Source organism: Cibotium barometz, chromosome 48, assembly GCF_041138505.1.
Source record: "Cibotium barometz isolate CiBa-2024 chromosome 48, ASM4113850v1, whole genome shotgun sequence".
NCBI lineage: Eukaryota > Viridiplantae > Streptophyta > Polypodiopsida > Cyatheales > Cibotiaceae > Cibotium > Cibotium barometz.
In genome coordinates this window covers 7,352,178-7,376,099 of record NC_141093.1, presented here as the reverse complement: position 1 = coordinate 7,376,099, position 23,922 = coordinate 7,352,178, and the positions used below count along the sequence as shown (strand labels likewise).

The window sequence follows — 23,922 nt, the reverse complement described above, 5'->3', positions numbered from 1 at the left end:
AAGTTATATTATTTACCCATAAACAAAAAGTTACATCATAGAGAATGCTTGCTCAAGCACTTGAGCGTAAACAAAAAGATGTTGTCCTTGGAGAGGTGCATTACATTAAAAATGTCATTACAATGAGCATCAAAAAAACTATAAGATTAAATGTATCAAGCTTAAATTTGAGTAAACAAAGCCATGCAAATATATCTAAACACTAGATTAATCATCATCATCGTCATCGTCATCGTCATCGTCGTCATCATCGTCGTCGTCTTCTTCTTCTTCATCATCATCCTACATATACCATGTAAAACAATTATGACAATTCTTATGACTTAAAAAATTAAGTAGCTTTAAGCATGCTCTTCTTTAAGAATGGAGACACACTTACATTAGCCCCACTTTATAAACTTTTCCAATTGAGATCTACTCTAGGATACTCTAAACAAGCCCATAGATAAGCCCAACTGATGGTGGGACATTGTCGTCATAGCGGAAGCACACCTTAACACCCTTAATTTCCTTTGATTCTTAACCTAATAAATTTACCTTTTGTTTACCAACCTTTGTATTATTTATTATAATCTCTAAATCTTTTATCCTTAATGTATGCATTTCTCATTTTCCCTTCCACACACATACACATACTCCTTTTAAAATCCCTTTCCTTGCACACTTGACTCTCTCTCTCTCTCTCTCCCTCCCTCCCTCCCTCCCTCCCTCCCTCCCTCCCTCCCTCTCTCTCTCTCTCTCTCTCTCTCTCTCTCTCTCTCTCTCTCTCTCTCTCTCTCTCTCTCTCTCTCTCTCTCTCCCCCCCCCCCCTTCCTTTTTAACCCAAACCTAGAAGTTACAAAGATAGAGTAATATCTTTTATCCATTGCTTTCAAATTTAAAAGTGAATTATATTGACTTATGTTCATTTTACTCACTTTTCTTATGAACATTATATAAAAAAATAGTGACATCTATAACATGCATAGAATCTTGTTAACACCTACCTTCCCATTTTGATCTGCTTTTTTATATGGTCACAAGTATAGGGATTTTAATTTTGAAGCACACACAAATAGTTTTGAATTCCACATTCTCATTCATAAGGATAATGCAATTCTATTTACCATTGTTTACAATCTCATTTTTTCCCTTAAATTTATGTTTTAAATTTCCATGTGATTATAGTCTATATGTACACACACACACACACACACAAACACACAATATATATATATATATATTGTGTGTGTGTGTGTGTGTGTGTGTGTGTGTATTGTGTGCGAGTGTACACACACACACACACACACACACACACACTTTATGTGTGTGTCTTCTCTAATACCTTAAGACCCTCTAGTTTTTAACCTTTTATTATTCTTAAACACCGTAACACCCTTAATTTCCTTTAATTCTTAACTTTAATTATTTTCAAACACCTTAACACCCTTAATTTTCTTTAATTCTTAACCTAATAAACATACCTTTTTTATCAACCTTTGTACTATTTATTATACTCTCTACTCATTTATCCTTAATGTAAGTCTTTTCTCATTTGCCCTTCCACACACGTACACACACTCCTTTTAAAATCCCTTTCCCTGCACACTTGACTCTCTCTCTCTCTCTCTCTCTCTCTCTCTCTCTCTCTCTCCCCCTTTTTAACCCAAACTTAGAAAGTACAAAGATACGGTGATCTTTTATCCCTTGATTTAAAATTTAAAATTAAATTACATTGACTTATGTTCATTTGCCTCACTTTTCTTATGAACATTATACAAAAAAAATAGTGACATATATAACATGTGTAGAATCTTGTTGACACCTGCCTTCCCATTCCCATATGCTTTTTTTATACGGTTTTGTATGGTCATGACTATAGGGATTTTAATTTTGAAGCACGTACAAATAGTTTTGAATTCCACATTCTCATTCTTAAGGATAATGCAATTCTATATTACACACACACACACACACACACACACACACACACACACACACACACAGAGAGAGAGAGAGAGAGAGAGAGAGATGGCCTTTGTTGGGACACAATGGGATGATAACACATGCATTGATAGGCCCCGCAAGGGTTTTTGCACACTACTTCCACACTTTAGAAAGCTTATTGAATCCTACCATGTGTAGGGAATAGTAAAGCATAAACGTGGAGGCTTCCTTGCCAATCCCAGTGGATGATAACACATCGGTGATGAAGACCTTATGACTTCAATAGATGTGGAGTCTTCCTTGCGCATCTCATTACATCTGTAAAAACCTTAAAAAGGCAGTGCTAAAATATGCACAAATGACATAAAATTGCACTCACAATTCCAAAAATGCAAATAAAACTCTTTGAAAGTGAGATAGGGTCACCACTCTATGAAGAATTGGACACAAGAGAAAGTGGTTGTGGATGGCCTCATGCGTTAATTTTTTTAGAAGCACACATCGTCTTTTGGGTCCTTGCATTTGGTCACTTTTAGTAGTTTGGCAATCATTCCAGAATCCTCCCTTAACTTGAGATTCTCGCATTGTGCTTAGGATTATATTCTAGATTAAAGTAGTGGGGTATGTGGACACCGTTATACATCTTTGTTTTTTGGAAGTACGGTTTGTTAGGGATAAGAAGAGGCCATGGCAAAAAGAAAGAAAGCAGGTTATTGGGTTTTACATTCTTGTCTTTCTTTTAGATAATGGTGTGTCGGTGTGCCCTTCATTTCATGGTCTATCAGTGTGCCCTCTTTTTTTATGGTCATCAATGTAGGAATTGTCAAGATCAATATAGTTTTAGGCTTGTGGAGAAAGAGGGCACTTGGTGTTCTAAGAAACATCTCTGTTACAAAATATATATGGGTGTTCTAAGAAAGATCTCTTTTTTGCAAATGTTGTGTTCTTTCATAAAGAAGAGAGTGACACACTTTGGAAAAGTTTTGATATGTAGAATAAGGGCACACACATTATCTATATATTAGTAATTATAAAATGCAATAAATGATTTGTGGGCAAGTGGGCACACCCCCTATTTGACATATCTATATATTAGTAATTATAAAATTCAGTAATGATGATTTTGTGGGCAAGTGGGCAAGACCCCCTATTGACCCATGCCAAATTGTGTGTAAATGCCAAATCATGCTATTTCTTTTAGAGAGAGGCCATCATAACCTTCCTCCAAAAGCCATCATAACCTTGTCAACAGATTCACAAGCATCTCCCGAGCAAAGAAATCAACATGCTTAGTCCTCAGAGAGCATTGTGGAGAGCTTACTTGTTTAGTGGCCAATCATGCTTCTCTCCACAGTACCCATCTTATGAGTCTTTTGTACCTATTTATTTATTTATTTGCTTTTATTCCCCCAAAGTACCCATCTCTTTCATCCCTCAACTGCTCTTACCTAATTATTGGGCTTTCAGTCCTCTCTTTCCTGCTTGTTCGCAAGTGATTTGACCCTTTGCTTTTCCTTCCTACTGTTCAGCACGCTGATCTTTTTCTCTGTCACCAATTTGTGTCATAATTTTGGGTCCTTATTTGGCTGTTTTCTAATTTTTAGCCTTTTTTTTTTGTTTCGTTTGTTTGTATTTACTCATGCTGTTTCGTTTGTTTGTATTTACTCAAGCCCAATTTTAGATATTTTTCCATGAACTTGCTGTTGTGGGCGATTTTAACAGAGGGTTTTCTACTCCTTGTGCACAAGAAGCCTCAATTGAGCAATCTACCATTGTGGGTAGTGGTACTTCCAATCAATGGGGCGATGCAGGCATGTAAACTACATGATGATGTAATCACACATGTTCAACACCTTCCACAGTGTGGTGCCCATATGTTTACTTGCAATCACCCAAGAGATTGCAACAATGTCTTCTTGCGCGCCTTCATTTCACTTGTTTTCTCAACTAATTCTGTGTGAGTTGGGCTCTTGCCATCTGCCCCAAAAAGGTTCCACTTTACCTTCCATGGAGCAATCTATGTCAAAGCACTCTGTATGAGGTTGATTGCGTGTAGCAGATACTCTGGGAGTCTCTTTTTCTTTTAGAGTCCTTGAAGTTGTTGTGTGCATATAATGGGACACAAGGACTTGAAGGGAGATGATGAGCAGAGGCTCTTGTTAAAGAAGGAGACCACGGCAAAGATACGCCTGTCCTCAGCAGACAAAGCAGCGAAAGAGGCTCATAATGCTGTGGGATCATTGGCGGCATCACATCACAGCTGGGGATCAGAGCTCAAACTGGACAAGAAATGGATCCTAGATCCAAATTTACTCAGGGTTGGAGAGAAGATCGGTGAAGGCGCTCACGGTAAGGTGTATGAGGGAAGGTATGGGTTCATTGATACTCTCTTGGTTCACTTCTCTGATCTGGGCTGTCATAAATTCAACTACGATGAAGATTTATGTGCAAGTGCTTCTCTCTATGCGTAATGTGGGAGGTTTCTTCTTTGAGTGCATATGTGTTTCTTAACAAATGATGATGCGTAGCCTAGTGGAAGACATGGGCCTGGTTCTGAACCCTCCCTTAGTCTACTACTATGTGCTTATTTAACCCATATCATTCTTCGTCTAGTTTTAGTGTTTCTTCCTCTCAAAGTCTAATTAGTCTTTTATTTATTGCCTCTTTTAGCATACCAGCCTTAACACTTCCCTATGATCTATGTGCTGCCTTTTGGAACTTCTTCAAATTCAGGTACCGGGATATGAGTGTGGCTATTAAAGTGCTGCAGCGTGGACAAACATTAGACGAACAAGTGAAGCTAGAAGCTCGTTTCGCTCGTGAAGTGGAGATGATGTCTAGAGTGCAGCACAAGAATCTGGTCAAGGTATTTTGGCCTTCTTATTGTCACCTTTTTAAAGAGAATTTTTTCTACTTAATGAAGAACTTTTTGAAGGGCGGTCATAACTAATGGGACTTTGTAACCTGTCTGCTGCAGTTCATTGGTGCTTGTAAAGACCCAGTGATGGCCATAACCACGGAGCTTCTACCAGGGAGGTCGCTTCGGAAGCATTTGTTAAGCTTACGCCCCAGACAATTGGAGCTGCACATTGCTGTCAACTTTGCTTTGGATATCGCACATGCCATGGACTGCCTCCACATTAATGGAATCATCCATAGAGATTTGAAACCTGGTACATGGAGTTTGGCAACTATGTGTGTGCTTTTTTCATTTCTTGTGTCCTTAAGTGCTTAATGGATTGAGAATTTTGCTCACATCATTAGTTAGACTTAGTCAGGCAAAGCTTATTAAACTAATTCTAGCTAGAGGCCTTGACTAATTTTGTTTATGTTTTATGACACATTAGTGGGAGGAGTCATTCTACCCTGCTTTAGGGAAACGTCTTTACATTGGTAGCAACTGTAAAATGCCTCTTGGCTTGAAAAAAGAAAAGCTCCTAGCCTAAACCAGCAGCAGAAGGCCCTCTGGCCCTTCTTGGCTAGTCTGGCATGGTCCACGACTCTCTATGAAATTCTCTTTCTTAATTATAGGACATGTGTGCCATTTATAACTTGTGTGCACCAAGCCTTCCAATTGTACCTAGCTGTCAAGCTGCTAATCATGTGTCAGTAGACAACAGAGATATTTGATCTTGCATGGCAACCTATGTATGATGGTCTATTTGAGTTTGTGGTCAAAGCAAGAAGCAACAGCTGAGGACTCATCAGGCCATCTCTAGTCTCTAAATGTAGTGTTTGAGCACTTACAGCACCTTTGTGTGAGCATCCACATGTGACAATTTTTGCATAGCAATCTTTCATGAACTGATATGGGAAGTCAAAGTACCTAGTTCAAGAAGAGAGATATGGAGAAAAGAATAGATATGCTGAATCATGCTGGAGGTCGAGAACTAGGCACTTTTTCTGGGCAAAGAATCCCAAGCTAAGTGTAAGCTCAAAAGCAGCTCCGGAGAGGACTCTACAGGGAAGAGTTCCAATTGGAAAAGGCCAGAACTCTCTTTTTATCTTGGGGACTCGTGAGAGGATGGTTTGTTTGAAGAAGTCACAGATCAGTCCCAACCCTGGCCCATGGCGCACCTTTTCTACATGCTTGCGGAAGTGTGCTAGATTAATGCTGATAAACCTGTTAATTAGTGTTAATTACATGAATGAGAAGTACACAAAAGACAAGTCTGAATTGATGTCATGTGCAAGACATGCACTGGCTAATCCCAAGGCTAATCCTGGGACCTGAAGAGGCAACAAGATAAAGACACAGATAAGAACCTGATTTTGGAGCATGTGCTGCTTGAGTAGGCAGGGAAGGACTTGTGGAGGACACAAGAAGGCTGTCGGCCAGCGCTGGAAGGAGGAAAACACCTGTCAGCTGCAGCAATGAAGATGGGATTTGTCCAGGACCTGGCCGACCAGCAGCCAGTCCACTTGTTTATTCCAAAGCCTATAAAAGGCAATAGTGCTCATCGCTATGATTCATTCTGTCCAGCCAAGATCTCAGTCATAGACTAGGCATAGATTAGGGTATCTACCTTTTCAAGAAGACAGCCTATGGCTGTAAAGATTTGTACTACCTTTTTGTACATTAGAATATACTGAATACTCAGCTATTTCTCTCTCTCTTCTCTCTCTTGTGTATGCGTTTTGCATCAGCATGTTCCAAGATGGTGTTTGGGGCTGAAAGAAGACTCTCAGAGCTTCCGCGTGTAACAATCGACCCAATCTATTGTATATATTGTATGAACAAATATATACAATGGATAACATGAAGAAATGTAAGTGAGTTTGTATGGTCTATTCATACTTAATAGAAGTCTCCTTTCTGCAAAAAAAAAGAAAGAAATATTTGTAAGAGATTTGGCTGAGTGAGTTTGTATGGTCTATTCATACTTAATAGAAGTCTCCTTTCTGCAAAAAAAAAGAAAGAAATATTTGTAAGAGATTTGGCTGCATCCTATTGTGCAGTAATGCTACAAGTGCATGACAAAAGGTTACTTGCTGTTCTGGTTGCTCCCAGGCTGAAACTAGTTGCATCCTACTGTGCAGTAATGCTACAAATGCATGACTAAAGGTTATTTGTAAGAGATTTGACTGCATCCTACTGTGCAATAATGCTGCAAATGCATGGCAAAAGTTACTTGCTGTTCTGGCTGCTCCCGGTCTGAAACTAGCTGCCTAGGAACACCCTCCTTCAGACCCACAACTTGATTTTGTTGCCAAGAGGACAGGCACTTGCAGATACCGGCATATGGATGATGTCATCTATCTTTTTAACTCCCTATTTGACAGCTGGTCCTTTTTTGGTCGGCCATCACTCTTTAGACCCAAAAAAAATGCCATATATATTTTATCAATGTGTTCATATTGTGCCCAAAGGATATCTCACCTATAGGTGCATGTCCTGGGCACTTTTGGCGTATTTGGTTGTTAAATATGCTCCAATCTTATCTGATGGTGCCCATGTATCTGCCCTTGAGTCTGCTGAGGCTGAGAATCATGTCCACTTGGTGATGCATGTGATAGCAGGAGACATCTATTTAATATGCATGATGTGTGAAAATGAATGTCTAGAAAAGAGCATCAAGGAGCAGGGGGCTCATCCCAAACTCAGCAAGCATAATCTTATGTGGTACTGATGGCTTACTCTTGATCACGTGGGAAAACATCATCCTCCTCCAGTCTGTCTCAGTCAAATCTGGACCCCAAAATGAGGCACCATACATCACAGCAGGTCTCACCAAAAGTGTCAAATGACCAACTCTTAGTGCTTGGCTTCTCAAGGGGGCCAGGAAGCACCATCTTTCTAACTTGGTCCAAGTGCCATAACTCTCGCCAGCTTGGCCTTGGCAGCTGATGGCATGAAGAAAATTGGTCCAATGAAAGTGATCCGAGGTAGACACATGAAGATACAAGCTCAACATTATCACCCCTATACATGAAAAACCGTCTGAATGCAACTTGATTTGAATTGTTAAAGAGCATTATCTTGGTTCTACCAAATGCACTTTGACGGCCTGCTCATCATAAAAGCGCTAAAGTGCATCAACGTGCCTCTATGGTCCTACTACTGAATCTGAAAAGAAGACTATGTCATCAGCATATAGGAGGATATGCACCAAAGTCCGAGCTAGGAGAGAGCCTACGCCGCCCGATCAAGGGCAGCATCCTTAGCGAGGGTGATTTCTACAAGCACTCCGATAGGCACTCTTCTGATGGAGATGATCCTAGCAAGACCTCTGATTTTGATAGTGATCACTTCTCCATCTAGATTCTAGGCCCAACCCTCTAGCCTCTCTTTTTTGTGCACCACTTTTTGTACTTACTGCTACGGTTGCATGCGCCTAGAGCGCCTCGCGTTGTATGACTTAGGCTTTAGCCTAACATCTATGTATGTTTTCAACTTGATTTTAATGGAATTTTGGTTTGGAGTCAGCCCATTCCTGGCCTGAATGACCAAAACGATGAGATCAAGTGCCTTTTATAGGCCTTTGGGAAGACTAGAGAACTGGCCGGCTGCTGGTCGGCCAGCCGCCTGGACACCCACACTTTAATGAGGTACCCAACTTGCTCTGCTGCAGCCAACTCAGACTCTTCATGTTTTCCACTCAGCTGACAGGTCCTTGTGTCCACTCCAGTCCATCCCTTGCCATAACCTACACTTCAATGCTCCAAAATATCTGGTTCTAGTGAGTCTTTATCATGTTGCCTCCAGGATTAGCCCGGATGTGTGTGCACATGACATGCACTCTCTCTTGCGCAGATTGTTGAAATGAAGCACAATGGTGGAAAGCCGAAGACTTCCCAACCGGCTACTCCCAAGTCTAACACCTCGGGGGGGAAAGGCCATAACCAGACAGGGTCTTCCTCAAGGACAAAGCACGGGAGCCTCTGGCTCCAAGAACTCGACCAATGCGCCCAAGCTTACTCCAGACCAGAAAGCGAAGGCAGGCAAGACCAGTGGCAAGTTGAGTGCTCAGGAGATTGCTCCGTACGAGGAGGGTAGGTGTCTCTTTTGTCATACAAAAGGACACACTTCTCGGGAGTGTCCTAAGAAGACTACCGCTCCAAAGACCACCACCTCAGCCTCCACGGCTTCAGTGGTGAGCCTAGCTCCCACACAAATACCAGTGGCTGTCCCTAGTTCTTCGGATCCCAATGCTTCAATTGGAGCAATCATTAGCCGAGAGTTCGAAGATAAGCAGAAGGGTGTCCATGACCAGGAGTATGAGCGCAACGAATTGCTCAAGACCTTTGGCTACATAGGTGGCCAGAGAGTCGTTGTCTTGTTTGACAGCGGCAGCACGGAGAATGTGGTCACGGAATAGGCCGCTCGGCATGCCCGTTTTGTCCTGACTTCGGTGGACAAGCAAGTTGAGGGTTTTAGCATAGGCATGACGATGAGCGTCAAGTAGAAGCTCTAGGTGCTAAGTTAGTTATTCGGGGCATAGAGTTTGTGCGTGATTTTATGGTTGCTCCTCTTGTAGGAGCTAATATAATCTTGGGCATTCAGTGGTTTCACAAGTACCTTCCTGATGTCAAGTGGGACAAGCATACTTTCCAGATTAGACGGAATGTGTCCAACTCCCCAGGGACCATTAAGTGTGAGCCAGGAATCCCGAACTTTCCAATCATTAGCCACTTGCAAGCTAAAGGAGCAATCACGAAAGGCACACATTGTGCGATGATTTACATCCAGATTTACATCCAGACTGCCCAGACCATGGCCAGTGCTTCCGAGAAGTATTTAGCTCTCCATGAAAAGTTCCGGAAGAGTTTTTTCGGGACAATCTCCCTCCTTAGCTCCCCCCATCCAAACCGGAGGACCACAAGATCGACCTCCTCCCAGGCTCAGAACCCTCGAGCAAGTTTCCATATCGCCTTTCCAAGGCAATGGAATCAGAGTTGGACTGCCAACTCCAAGAATTGTTGCAATCTGGCTTCATCCGCCCCAGCGTGTCGCCATTCGTAGCAACGATCCTGTTTGTCAAGAAGAAAGATGGGTCTTCTTGTTTGTGTGTCGATTATCGTGCACTCAATAGGTTGGCTATCAAAAGTAGATTCCCGTCGAGAGACTGAATGGGGCTAAGGTGTTCTCAAAACTCGATTTGAAGAGTGGGTATCACTAATACAGAATGACCTCCTTCCCAGCTCCCCCATCCAAACCAGAGGACCACAAGATCGACCTCCTCCCAGGCTCGGAACCCTTGAGTAAGTTTCCATATCACCTTTCCAAGGCAATGGAATCAGAGTTTCCATATCACCTTTCCAAGGCAATGGAATCAGAGTTGGACCGCCAACTTCAAGAATTGTTGCAATCTGGCTTCATCCGTCCCAGCGTGTTGCCCTGTTTGTCAAGAAGAAAGATGGGTCTTCTCGTTTGTGCGTTGATTATCGTGCACTCAATAGGCTGGCTATCAAAAGTAGATTTCCAATGCCTCGAATAGATTATATTCTCGAGAGGCTGAACGGGACGAAGGTGTTCTCGAAACTTGATTTGAAGAGTGGGTATCACCAAGTGAGGATTGTTGAGGGGGACATCCCCAAGACAGCCTTCCGTACAGAATGGGCCCACTATGAATTTGTGGTTATGCCTTTTGACTTGACGAACGCCCCAGCCACATTCAACCACATGATGATGCGGGTGTTCCGAGAATTGATTGGAAAGTGTGTTTTCGTATTTCTGGATGACATACTAGTATTTTCAGCTACGGTTGAGCAGCATGACATTGATGTGGAGAAAGTCCTGAAGTTGCTAGAAAGCAAGGAGCTCTACATCAATGAGAAGAAGTCGGAATTTTATTTGTTCGAGGTTCATTACCTTGGATATATAATTAGTGTAGAAGGCATTCGACTTGATCCAGCCAAGGTGGCCGAGATTGTCAATTGGAAAGTACCACAGACTACTTATGACATCAGATCCTTTGTGGGTATATGCTAGGCATACTCCACCCACATAGACAAGTTTTTTGACCTCTCAGCGAATCTCACCAATCTGCTAAAGGGTGTCAAGACTAAAAGGCAACGGATTCGAATGACTCCACGAGCGTTGGAGGCATTCAAGAACCTCAAGGTGGATTTGTCAGAAGCGCCTTATCTAGCGCTTGCCTCGTGGGACGAGCCATTCCAAGTGATCACCGATGTGAGTAACATTGCAATTGGGGGTGTATTACAACAGAATGGCCATCCAGTAGCTTACATGTCTCGTAAGTTACTGCTCGACAGAAAAGAATTACTCGGTCTACGATCGAGAACTCCTCGCAGTTATTCAGGCCTTGAAACATTGGAAACATTTTCTTTATGGCCGTGACTTTGATGTTCGCACTGACCATTAGGCATTACGCTGGATTCAGACAATGCCAAGTGCACAATGCAGTGACCGACAACACCGCTGGAGCCGGATATTCCAGCAATTTGGTGGTATGATTGAGTACCTTCCAGGAAAGGCCAATCCATTGGCCGATGCTTTGAGCCGGAAGAGACATGTGACTTTGATTTAGACCATTAGACTCGACCTTGTCAGCACAGGATTAGACGACATGAAGCACATGTACGCGGATTCCGAGGAATTCGGTACACAGTGGGAATAGGCATTAGATGCCATAGGACCATGCCACTTTTTGATACGTGATGGTTGGCTTTTCTACAAAGGCTGACTGTGTGTCATGAAGTCGTTCACGGTAGCTCTTCTCCATGACGCCATTACTAGTGGTCATAGAGGCATGAATTCGACTTTGGAGAAATTAGAAGGGTAATACTATTGGCCAAAGATGAGGCGAGATGTGTTTTCATATGTACAATACTTTGATATTTGTCAAAAGGTGAAAGCTCCTCATGGGAAGAAGATAGAGTTGTTACAGCCCGTGCCAATTCCCGAGGGACCTTTCCAAGATATATCGATGGATTTTGTCATGAACCTGTCTCCCAGTCTGGGTAAGTGTAATACTGAGTGCTTGACTATAGTTGATAGATTTAGCAAATTTGTTATGCTTATTCCATGCAGGGCCAATGTGACCTCCAAAGATGTTGCCCATTTGTTCATTCGGCATTGGTACCCGATTGGCGAGATCCCTAGGACCATAGTGTCAGACAGAGATGCCAAGTTTACCAGTTATTTTTGGAGGGCATTGTTTGATAACTTTGGTACTAAATTGAATTTTTCCAGTGCATTTCACCCACAGACGGATGGCCAGACAGAAATCTACAACCAGTTGGCCTTTGATGTGTTGAAGTGTTATGTCCACAATCAACAAGGTAAGTGGGAATCATATTTGCCTTTAGTTCAAGCAGTTTTGAATGATTCTTTTTCTTTAGCTATTGGCAAGACTCCATATAAAGCAGCGTTTGGAAGACCATTCCAGTTGCTATCGACCAGGACCTCGTCTTCAGTACCTGAAGCGAATAGATTGACAGAGTCTTACCAAGAGATTTTGATGTCAGTAAAAGACAGGTTGGCTAAAGCACAGGAGGCCTACGCTCAACAGGCCAACAAAGACCGAAGGGATATGAAGCTTTCAGAAGGTGATTGGGTTTATCTTCAAATTATGAAGCAAAGGTTGAAACAGGTGGGCAAGCGATGCCCAAAGTTGTCATTCAGGAGCTTTGGCCCTTTTCCCATCCACAAAAAGATCAACGAGGTTTCAATGAAGTTGAAGCCACCTCTGAGCTAGACTATGCACGATATGTTCCATGTCAGTTGGTTAAAACCATATGCAGGTCCGATCCCTTTAGAAGTGAAAGACAAAGCGGAACCAGATATCATTGATGAAGCTGAAGTGATGGTTCCAGAACAAATCCTTTTGCACTGCTTCAAGCATGGCTCAGGCCGAAGACAAAGACAGTTCCTCACAAAGTTTCATGACCGTGGGACCCACGAAACGGTATGGCTTGACAAAGAGTTCTTCGACGACTATCCGGCTTTATTGACGGACTATTTGGAGGCTATGTAATATGCGGAAGCTTCGGAGAAGGATCGGTACTTCAAAACTCAGAAAACAGCACTCTTTTTGCGACGGAATTAACGCACAAAACTGAAAGACGATGTGCAGAAAATAGAGAGAGAAGGGGGAGATGGAGAAGGACACAGTATTGGGTCCCAATTACCCTCTGTAGGGCCCCCACCACGGATGGTGTATTTGCTTTATTAGAATGATGTAAATCTGAAACAAATACAAAGTACTTGACCTTTTCTTGGCTGGAAAAACCTGCCCTTGACCTTCAGTCCTTCACCCCTTAGCTTTAGCAAACCCTTGGCTGTCCTGGCCCTTGAATGCTTGAGGCTCTTGGTGAATTGTGAGATGAGATAATGGGATTATGGGCTGGGCTTTTATACCCTTCAAAGCATCCAGTCGGCTGGCTTTATGAAGTCCCACGACTGAGATATTTTTAATAAAGTATTTTCACACTCTATTCCATGCTTTCACACCTGGCAGCCTGCTGGCCACCCTGCGCATTCCTCTGGGACAGCCCCTGGCTGCTGGGCATGCTGCGCATAGGTGTGGGGACTGCCCCTACACCTGGCTGCCTACTGTCTAGGGCTTAAACCCTCTGTCGGCTGCCTGTCCAGAGGCTCTGGAGCTGGCCGACTGCCCCTCCAGCCCTTGCCTTGGCTGGTGGGCAAAGTCTTGGGCCCTCCTGGCCCCTTGGGGGTGGTTCTACACCTCCCCCATGCCCATCTAAGTATGCACATGCAAATACCTACACTGGGGTAGCCCTATGGGCTGGCCCCATCTCTACATGCAAACTACATGCCTACAGAGGCCTGGCATCCAGTTGCAAACCAGATACACAGCACATCTGACATCATTCCAGAGGGAGACTCACAGCGCGGACTGGCACTGCCTCATGTGCAGGACAATGCACACCTGACCTTGGACTCATGTGCAGGACAATGCACACCTGACCTCGGACGACTGAGATGGATCCCTGGCTGACTCGTCCCGGACTGGGCTCACATGGGACCAGTTCACCATCCCAGGTCCTACACCTTCTGTACAGAATGTCCACGTGGCATCCAAGTGCGGGATGCACGTGACATCCCCTTCTGCTTAACTTGACGGAAGCTGCATAGCCTCCAAATAATCCGTCAATAAAGCCGGATAGTCTTCGAAAAATTCTTTGTCGAGCCATACCGCTTCATGAGTTCCTCGGTCCTGAAACTTCGTGAGGAACTGTCGTAGTCTTCGGCCTGAGCCATGCTTGAAACGGTGCAGAAGGATCTGTTCTGGAACCATTACTTCTGCTTCATCAATGATGTCTGGTGCCGCTTCGTCTTTGACCTCTGAAGGGGGTGGACCTGCATATGGCTTTAACCAACTGACATGAAATACATCGTGCATAGTCCAACTCGGAGGTAGCTTTAACTGCATAGACACCTCATTAATCTTTTTCCGGATGGGGAATGGTCCGAAGCTCCTGAAAGACAACTTTGGGCATCGCTTGCCCACCTGCTTTAATCTTTGCTTCATAATCCGAAGATATACCCAATCTCCTTCCGAAAACTTCATGTCCCTTCGGTCTTTATTGGCCTGTCGAGTGTAGGCCTCTTGCGCTTTAGCCAATCTGTCTTTAACGGACTCTAGGATCTCCTGGTAAGACTCCGTCACTCTGTTCGCCTCCGGTACTGAAGACGACGTCCTGGTTAACAACGACTGGAAAGGCCTTCCAAACGCTGCCTCATATGGAGTCCTGCCAATAGCTGAAGAAAAAGAGTCATTCAAAACAACTTGAACTAAAGGCAGAAACGATTCCCACTTACCTTGCTGATCGTGGACATAACACTTCAGCACATCAAAGGCCAACTGGTTGTATATCTCTGTCTGGCCATCTGTCTGTGGGTGGAACGCACTGGAAAAATTCAACTTAGTACCAAAATTATCAAACAATGCCCTCCAAAAATGACTGGTAAACTTGGCATCTCGGTCTGACACTATGGTCCTAGGAATCCCACCAATCGGGTACCAATGCCGAATAAATAGCTGGGCAACATCCTCGGCGGTCACATTGGCCCTGCAAGGAATAAGCATCACAAATTTGCTGAACCTGTCAACAATAGTCAAACACTGTGTATTACGCTTACTCGGACTGGGAGGCAGATTTGTGACAAAGTCCATCGAAATGTCTTGGAAAGGACCCTCGGGAATTGGCAAAGGCTGTAACAACCCTATCTTCTTTCCACGAGGAGCTTTCACCTTTTGACAAATGTCACAGCGTTGTACATAAGTAAACACATCACGCCTCATCTTTGGCCAATAGTATTGCCGTTCTAACTTCTCCAGAGTCGAATTCATGCCCCTATGACCACCTGTAATGGCGTCATGGGCATCATGGAGAAGAGCTGCCCGGAATGATTTCATGACACACAGTCGGCCTTTGTAGTAAAGCCAACCATCGCGTATCAGAAAATGGCATGGTCCTGTGGCATCCAATGCCTGTTCCCACTGCGTACCGAATTCCTCGGAATCCGCGTACGTGTGCTTCATGTCTTCTAGTCCTGTACCAACAAGGTCCAGTCTAGTGGTCTGAATCGCGGATACTTGTCCCTTCCTGCTTAAAGCATCGGCCACTGGATTGGCCTTTCCTGGAAGGTACTCAATCATGCCACCAAACTGCTGGAATATCTGACTCCAGCGGTGTTGTCGATCACTCCACTGTGCACTTGGCATCGTCTGAATCCAGCGCAATGCCTGATGGTCAGTGCGGACCTCGAAGTCACGGCCATACAAGAAATGTTTCCAATGTTTCAAGGCCTGGATAACTGCTAGGAGTTCACGATCATAGACTGAGTAATTCTTTTCGGCGGGCAGTAACTTACGAGACATGTAAGCTACTGGATGACCATTCTGTTGCAATACACCGCCAATTGCGATGTTACTCGCATCGGTGATCACCTGAAAGGGTTCGTCCCATGAGGCAAGGGCTAGACAAGGCGCTTCTGACAAAGCCACCTTGAGGTTCTGGAATGCCTCCAACGCTCGTGGAGTCATTCGAATCTTTTGCCTCCTTGTTTTCACTCCCTTTAGCAGATCGGTGAGGTCTGCCGAGAGATCGGAAAACTTGTCAATGTGGGTGGAATATGCCTGGCATATACCCACAAATGATCTAATGTCATAAGCAGTCTGAGGTACTTCCCAGTTAACAATCTCGGCCACTTTAGCCGGATCAAGTCGAATGCCTTCGGCACTGATTATATATCCCAAGTAATGTACCTAGAACAGATAAAATTCTGACTTCTTTTCATTGATATAGAGCTCGTTGCTTTCCAGCAACTTAAGGACTTTCTCCACATCAATGTCATGCTGCTCAACTGTAGCTGAAAATATGAGTATGTCGTCCAGAAATATGAACACACACACTCCAATCAACTCCCGGAAAATCCGCATCATCATGCGGTTAAATGTAGCTGGGGCGTTCGTCAAACCAAATGGCATGACCACAAATTCATAGTGGGCCCGTTCTGTACGGAAAGCTGTCTTGGGGATGTCCCCCTCAACAATCCGAACCTGGTGGTACCCACTCTTTAAATCCAATTTAGAGAACACCTTAGCTCCATTCAGCCTCTCGAGAATATAGTCAATTCGAGGCATCGGGAATCGGCTCTTGATAGTCAGCTTGTTGAGTGCACGATAATCGACACACAACCGAGAAGACCCATCTTTCTTCTTGACAAATAAGATCGGTGCTGCAAACGGCGACACGCTGGGGCGGATGAAGCCAGCTTGCAACAATTCTTGGAGTTGGCGGTCCAACTCCGATTCCATTGCCTTAGAAAGGCGATACGGAAACTTGCTCGGGGGTTCCGAGCCTGGGAGGAGATCAATCTTGTGATCCTCCGATCTGGACGGGGGAAGCTGGGGAGGGAGACTGTCCCGTAGAAAAATCTTCTGGAACTTTTCATGGAGAACCGAGTACTTCTCGGAGGCACTGGCCACCGTTTGGGCTGTCTGGATGTAAATCATCGCACACTGTGCGCCTTTCCTAACTGCTCGCTTAGCCTGCAAGTGGCTTATGAGCGGAAAGTTTGGAATACCTGGCTCACACTTAATGGTCACAGGGGTGTTTGACACATTCCGATCAATCTGGAACGTGTGCTTGTCCCACTTGACATCAGGAAGGAACTTGTGAAACCACTGGATACCCAAAATTATGTCTGCTCCTACAAGAGGGGCAACCATAAAATCACGCACAAACTCTATGCCCTGAATTACTAACTTAGCACCTAGAGCTTCATACTTGACGCTCGTTGTCATACCTGTGCTAAATCCCTCAACTTGTTTGTCCACCGGAGTCAGCTCGAAACGGGCACGCCTAGCGGCCTCTTCCGTGATCACATCCTCCGTACTGCCGCTGTCAAACAAGACAACGACTCTCTGGCCACCTATGTAGCCAAAGGACTTGAGCAATTCGTTGCGCTCATACTCCTGGTCATGGGCGCCCTTCTGCTTATCTTCGAGCTCCCGGCTAATAATTGCTCCAACTGAAGCACCGGGGGTTGAAGAACTAGGGGTAGCCATTGGGGTCTGTGTGGGAGCTGTGCTCACCACGGAAGCTGTGGAGGCGGCGGCGGGCTTTGGAGGCTTCTTCGGACAATCCCGAGAAGTATGTCCTTTTGTGTGACAAAAGTAACATCTACCCTCCTTCCTGTACTGAGCAAGCTCCTCAGCACTCAACTTGCCACCTGTCTTGCCTGCCTCCGCTTTCTGGTCTGGAGTAAGCTTAGACGCATTGTTCGAGTTCTTGGAGCCAGAGGCTCCCGGGTTCTGTCCTGGGGAAGACCCCGTCTGGTTCTGGCTTTTGCCCCCCGAGGTGTTAGTCTTGGGAGAAGCCGGCTGGGAAGTCTTGGGCTTGCCACCATTGTGTTTCATTTCTGCACTCTGCGCAAGCGAGAGTGCGTCCTCAAAGGTGGCTGGTCTAAACATACGCACCTCCCATTGGATGTGCGTGTCCAGGCCATACAAAAACTGCCCTTTCTTGTCCGCATCAGATAAGCCTAATTGTAGACACAAGGTCGAAATTCTATTGGCAAACTGAAGGACTGGTTGCGCATTCTGACGCGCACCCCTGAACTCGTCTTCGAGTCACTCAAGGTAGTGGGGCGGTAAAAACCGCTGCTTAAGGTCACGGACGAACTCGTCCCACCCATAAGCTGCCATACCTGATCTGGTGTGGGCGTGAGCCCACTGAGTCCACCAAGGAATGGCCTCACCTTCCAAATACCAACTGGCTAAGATCACTTTGTCAATATCTGATTTCCTAACTGCGGCAAAGTAAGCTTCAAATTGATGTAACCATGAATACAGAGTAGTGGGATCGAGTTTACCATTATACTTACTGAAGTTCATTTTCTCGGGAAAATGATTCGAGGGCGCCGCCGGTGTCAATCTGGCGTCCAAAGCTCGGAGGTAACGCTCGTGTTCCACTCGTCGCATGGCTTCGTCTTCTCGTTGTCGAATCTCCAATGCCCGTATCTGCATCTCAAGCAAGGAGCTTGACTGCGGCTGTGACCCCTCGAGAGGGTCCCTGTGACGAGGATCTGGTATCTGGGGTACGGAAGGAGAGGGAGGAGGAGATGGAAAACGCGACGCTGGAGAGCGAGAACGCTCCTCCAGAGCCAAAATCCGCGCCTTCTGCTCGTCCAACTTGGTTGTCTGGTCTGCGATTGCTCGCATCATCTGCTGGAACATGTCTTGTACACTCAAGCCGGGTGCCCGAGCTGGGCTGCCTGGTGCACTCTGGTCCCATGGTTCTGGTTCTCTCTCGTCGCCAAAGCTCGCCATAGCGGGAATATGCAGTTCCTTTCCGGAACGCAATCTGACCATCCACTATCTGTGTGGGAGACTTCCGGAGGCTTCCGGAGGCTAAAAACCAACCGTCCTTCGAGGGACAGGAGTCACTCCGAAAGGGGTAGTCCACCGGCGTCTAAAAACCAACCACACGAGCGAAAAATTTTCTGGTTTTCTTTGCTGAATCTTCGTCCTTGAAGTAGGCTCTGATACCACTGTAATATGCGGAAGCTTCGGAGAAGGATCGGTACTTCAAAACTCAGAAAACAGCACTCTTTTCGCGACGGAATTAACGCACAAAACTGAAAGACGATGTGCAGAAAATAGAGAGAGAAGGGGGAGATGGAGAAGGACACAGTATTGGGTCCCAATTACCCTCTGTAGGGCCCCCACCACGGATGGTGTATTTGCTTTATTAGAATGTGAGGAGGGATGGTGAAGTCTAGGATGTGTGCTATGAGAGCAGAAACCCTAAGGTAATGCACCATACTAGAACCTCTGCTATGTGGGAAACATGTAAGGCTGGCTGTGGCCATCTGGACACCCCGTTCTGCATAGCCCCCATCTCCAAGAAGTGTCTACCATATGCTGTTGCCTTCAGTATATCCTGGTTGGCCCTCTGTAGTCCCATCTCAACCAAGTCAATCTCCCATGAAGTCGTACATCCGTACTTGTTCCCATGCTGTCCGAGCATTAAAGTCTCCAACAAGAGGACTTATCCTTGTTGGGAGAACTCTCCAATGTCTGCAAATAATGGTGCATATGGGGACTCCCCACTCTCTGTACCACTACGTGCAAATACTGATGTCTCTGGTGGGGAGTAGCATACTGCAATATGGATCGCTCTAAAGCCAGCCTAGCTAATCACATCCACATAAAGTGGGCCTCCTTATCCGGTCTCACCACTGTTAGCGTCTGTCCCAGATGAGGCCAAAACAAGTATGCCACTGCTGAACCACACACCCCTCCAGTGGTGCGTGTTTGTCCTCTGAAGGCTGATTCTTCTCAGTATAACCCACCAGCTTGGGTAGGGTAGCACTATCCCTGGGCTTTGATCGGTTTCCGTGTAAAAGATAATATCTCTATCTGTATAAGAGTCTGTGAAGCCTTCTGTGTCCAACCATAGAATTCCTTGGCAATTCCATGCTGCCATCCTCAATGTAACTTTGGTCTCATAGACCCCATGCTGTCAATGTGGGGCACTTATTAGGGATGATGACCTTGCAATCCTGGTAGACTTCCCACTTACCTGCTTTCCTGGCCTCCATCACCTGGGCCATCCCCGTCTTTTGATGTTCCACCTGCCAAGGGTGTGAGATCATCTCTTGGATAGATCTTAGCGCCTCGGAGAGCCATCCACTTTTGAAGGAACTTGCCTCGTGATGTATGGTCTGGAAATCTCATTATGAGGGGCTGTTCCCTCCTTACATCTTTCCCCACACGCCATGCATCTATGCATGGGGTAGCTGTGACTCCCGTTTTCCTGCATAGGGTCTATGAGCCAAAAAGGGAATACAATGTATCCATGATAAATACTGAACCATAAATATTGAACAATACTTTTCTCTACTTGAGAGAGAGAGAGAGAGAGAGAGAGATCCCACAGAAAAACCCTAATATGCAGACCAAAACGTTAAAACACAAAGGAAAACCCTAAAACCCAGAGCTGCCATGAGAGAAACCCTAAAACACAGAGAAGAGCGAAAATCTCAAAATGCAGGCAAAAACCTAAAACCCAGAGCTGCCATGAGAGAAAACCTAAAACACAGAGAAGAGCGAAAATCTCAAAATGCAGGCAAAAACCTTAATATGAAGGGTAGCCATGAGAGAGAGGATGGGAGTCATGAGAGAGAGAGAGAGAGAGAGGGGGAAAGTTATATTAAACGTCTTCAAAAGACCCAATGGGTCTATAAGACCAAAAGTGGTACAAGAGTTCTATGTGGTACTGCACCATGGAAAAGACTAACAAAACTGAAAATACTCATACGAAAAGATAGATTTCTATCTCATTATTCAAAGAGAGAGAGAGAGAGAGAGAGAGAGAGAGAGATTTTAATACAAGGTGTGCAACTAATTTTTGAAGTCATGTGGGCAACATATGTGCAGATAACCTGCTGTTGACAGCTGATCAAAAGTCTGTCAAACTTGTTGATTTTGGGCTGGCTCGTGAAGAATCCTTGACAGAGATGATGACTGCAGAGACTGGAACATATCGCTGGATGGCTCCTGAGGTGCAGCATCTGTCTTTGGGAAGGCTCAAAGAAGAAAGCTAACGATTTTTTTGAATGAACATTTGTCCTTTATTTGGTTCTAATATTCTTTACAAGCACTTCACAGCATTGAATGATTGTGCAGCTCTATAGCACAGTTACCTTGCGCCTTGGAGATAAGAAACATTACAATAGTAAGGTGGATGTGTATAGCTTTGCAATAGTGCTTTGGGAGCTAGTGACCAACAGAATGCCCTTTGAGGGCATGTCAAACCTTCAAGCAGCATATGCAGCCGCCTTTAAGGTTCGTTTGAATTGGCAATGCCAAAGTTTTTCCCCGTCGCATTGGGTTGTAGTTTGACTTCACAACTTAAAAGGACAAGCACGTGTCTGTTTTGGTAGAATGTAAGGCCAAGTGTTCCTGATGGGCTACCAGAGGAGTTGGTCTTCATCCTGCAATCATGTTGGGCAGAAGACCCGAACGTGCGCCCCAATTTCAGTCAGGTGGCTCGAATGCTAACAGCTTTTCTTGCTTCCTTACCTGCGACACATTCATGCGCCCCTGCACAAAGTTTCCCACCCAAACTCAGCAATGTGCTGAAGAAGTCTGCCAATAGGAAAGATGATATGTCAGATGGGGGAAGCCCAAAACAACTCAAAGACGACTTCTCTTTGTCAGATGGAGGAAGCCCTGCCAAATCAAAGCGACGGTTTTTGTGCTTTGGGCAGTGTTTTGCATCAGATGAAGGAGAGCAACTCAACTCATGTGAACAAATTGGGCAATGAAGTAGTACTGCTTCTGGTGGCGTTGCCCAAGAAGGCTTGCTGGGTATGGTTTCCACCCAAACTCAAGCTTTAGTTCGTTTGTGTGATGTGATTTTAGCATCAAGCAATCATGACGAAGTGCACATGACAATAACTGTGAGCAAGCAAAACGGTCTCGCTTTTATGATAGAAATGAAAAGACTCTGCAGTAACTATGGTTATGTAGACAGTATAAGTGCCCGGTTTCTGTCCTTGATGAAGAAGCTGACGAGTATTGTTTGGGCAGATCTAGCACTCAGGACTTTTTCTGAGTCTTGTGTGTAAAACCCTTGTTTAAATTTCTTGTCTGTAAAGATGGTTTGTCTTAATCCTTTTATTCAGTTTGTCCGGTCCTGTCGACGATCTGTCTGCCTGCGAGCTTCAACGACTCTCCAGCATCACATGAAGTACAATCTGAGTAAGCTTTCTCGCTTTCTTCTGTGTGTCTGCCTTACCAAAGCTCATATCGCCATGGTCTTCTTGGCGACATGGCTTCATTTTGACGGTTTGTCAAAGGTAGGGTTTCTCTTGTAGGTTTAGGGTTTGTCATCTAGTTTGAGGGTTTGTGTGCTTTCTCCTCGAAGCTCCAGCCACGCGTGTGGGGCTCTTCTCCGCCTGATTTTACTCTGCCTTGGTCGTGTTCTCAAGCTCGATCACAGCGCTTACTTCCCAGCGTAGTTTTGTTTCCTCTTCCTTTTGCTAAATCTCTGGTAGGTCACCATTGTCATGGTGTCTTTTTGCAAGAGTTTTATTGGGAAATTTTCTGTATGCGGGTGATGTCAGGCTTTTACTGGCTGGGGTATATTTATAGGCCTCCTTTAGAGTACATATATACAAGTGGGATGTTCTAAAATATACGAGGATGAATGTGTACATACATAGACTCTCTAATCAAAAAGCAATTTTATACATTGTATAAAGAGGGTTTTATATAGGGGCTTGAACGCATGTGGTAGTAGCATTTCTTGAAGAGTTAGCACCTCGAGAGTTTACCGACTGGTGCAATGTGTAGATTACCCTTGCCTAAGTTCTATCTTGAGGATGTTACTAATTACAAATATTTGAAGTATGGGCTAGGGTAAGAGGCTTTGCTGAAAAGATGCAGGGGGGAAGAGAGCTTGAGCTCTTGCAAGCACACACACACACACTCACAAAACCCTAATAGAGAACACACAAGGTGAGAGGCTGAAAATCTTCTTCTTCTTCACTCAACACACCATATACAAGATAAGAGTACACAATAATATGAAAGGTACTCAACCAATACATACACAGGTTCTCTATAGTGTGAACCCAACTAAATGAGCTGGCGCTATAACTATGCGAGTCTCTAGAATGGTTGTCACACAGCCTGTCATCCCACTGGCCGCATATCACCCATGATCTCACGAACCATACCAGTGGTGTAAGTGTGGGGCCTATCCCCAGGCGGGTCGTCAGTGTCCACCGCCTCACTAGATGAGCTCGATATCTCAACACTCCTCCTCGAGCTCAACTCCATCTCATGTACACCAAGCGAAGCCCTGAATCTGCGGAGCTTCTCTGTACCCAATGCTTTGGTGAAGATGTCAGCTACCTGATCCTCTGTGCTGACATAAACAAGGTCAAGTTCTCCTGCTAAGACCTTCTCTCTGATGAAGTGGTAGTGGACCTCTATATGCTTCGTGCGAGCATGAAAGACTGGGTTCCTGGCCAACTGTATACTGCTAATGTTGTCATAGAAAATGACAACTTGTCTATCCACTGATAGACCCAAATCTGCAAGTAGCTTTCTCAACCAAGCTACCTCGCATGCTGCCATAGCAGCTCCTCTGTACTCGGCCTCTGTATTGGATAGAGCAACCGTAGGCTGCTTCTTGCTGCTCTAAGTCACAGCAGCACTCCCCAAAGAAAACATGAATCCACTGGTAGATCTTCTATCTGAGATACTACCAGCCCAATCAGCATCTGTGTACCCATGTACACATATCTATGTCCCAGTCTCATAGAATAGTCCACAATGCAAAGTAGACCTCACATACCTCAGTATGCGTCTCACTGCATCCAAATGCGGTTTCCGTGGAACCTGCATAAACTGACTCACCAACCCAACAGCATAGCTCAAATCTGGCCTGGTGATCGTCATGTATATCAAGCTTCCTACTATGCGCCTATACATAGTAGGATCCTCCAAGATCTCTCCTGAATCTACACTCAACTTGCCATTCTGA

The 23,922-nt window shown here is 44.9% G+C and overlaps 1 protein-coding gene across 1 annotated transcript; it reads left to right on the top strand.

Moving 5' to 3' along the window:
• The first annotated feature begins 3,192 nt into the window (after window positions 1-3,192).
• On the top strand, window positions 3,193-22,041 carry LOC147610770 (serine/threonine-protein kinase STY13-like). Its single transcript, XM_086785246.1, has 6 exons — window positions 3,193-4,294; window positions 4,660-4,792; window positions 4,904-5,099; window positions 20,805-20,929; window positions 21,054-21,212; window positions 21,311-22,041. The coding sequence occupies exons 1-6, from the start codon at window positions 4,041-4,043 to the stop codon at window positions 21,692-21,694; spliced, it is 1,251 nt and encodes a 416-aa protein (XP_086641372.1). The 5' UTR covers window positions 3,193-4,040; the 3' UTR covers window positions 21,695-22,041.
• Window positions 22,042-23,922: the final 1,881 nt, after the last annotated feature.

Coding starts and splice junctions, on each gene's coding strand:
- LOC147610770 (XM_086785246.1), top strand. CDS start 4,041: ATGGGACACAAGGACTTGAAGGGAGATGATGAGCAGAGGCTCTTGTTA. Junction 4,295..4,659: donor GGTAAGGTGTATGAGGGAAG/GTATGGGTTCAT, acceptor CTTCAAATTCAG/GTACCGGGATATGAGTGTGG. Junction 21,213..21,310: donor CATATGCAGCCGCCTTTAAG/GTTCGTTTGAAT, acceptor CTGTTTTGGTAG/AATGTAAGGCCAAGTGTTCC.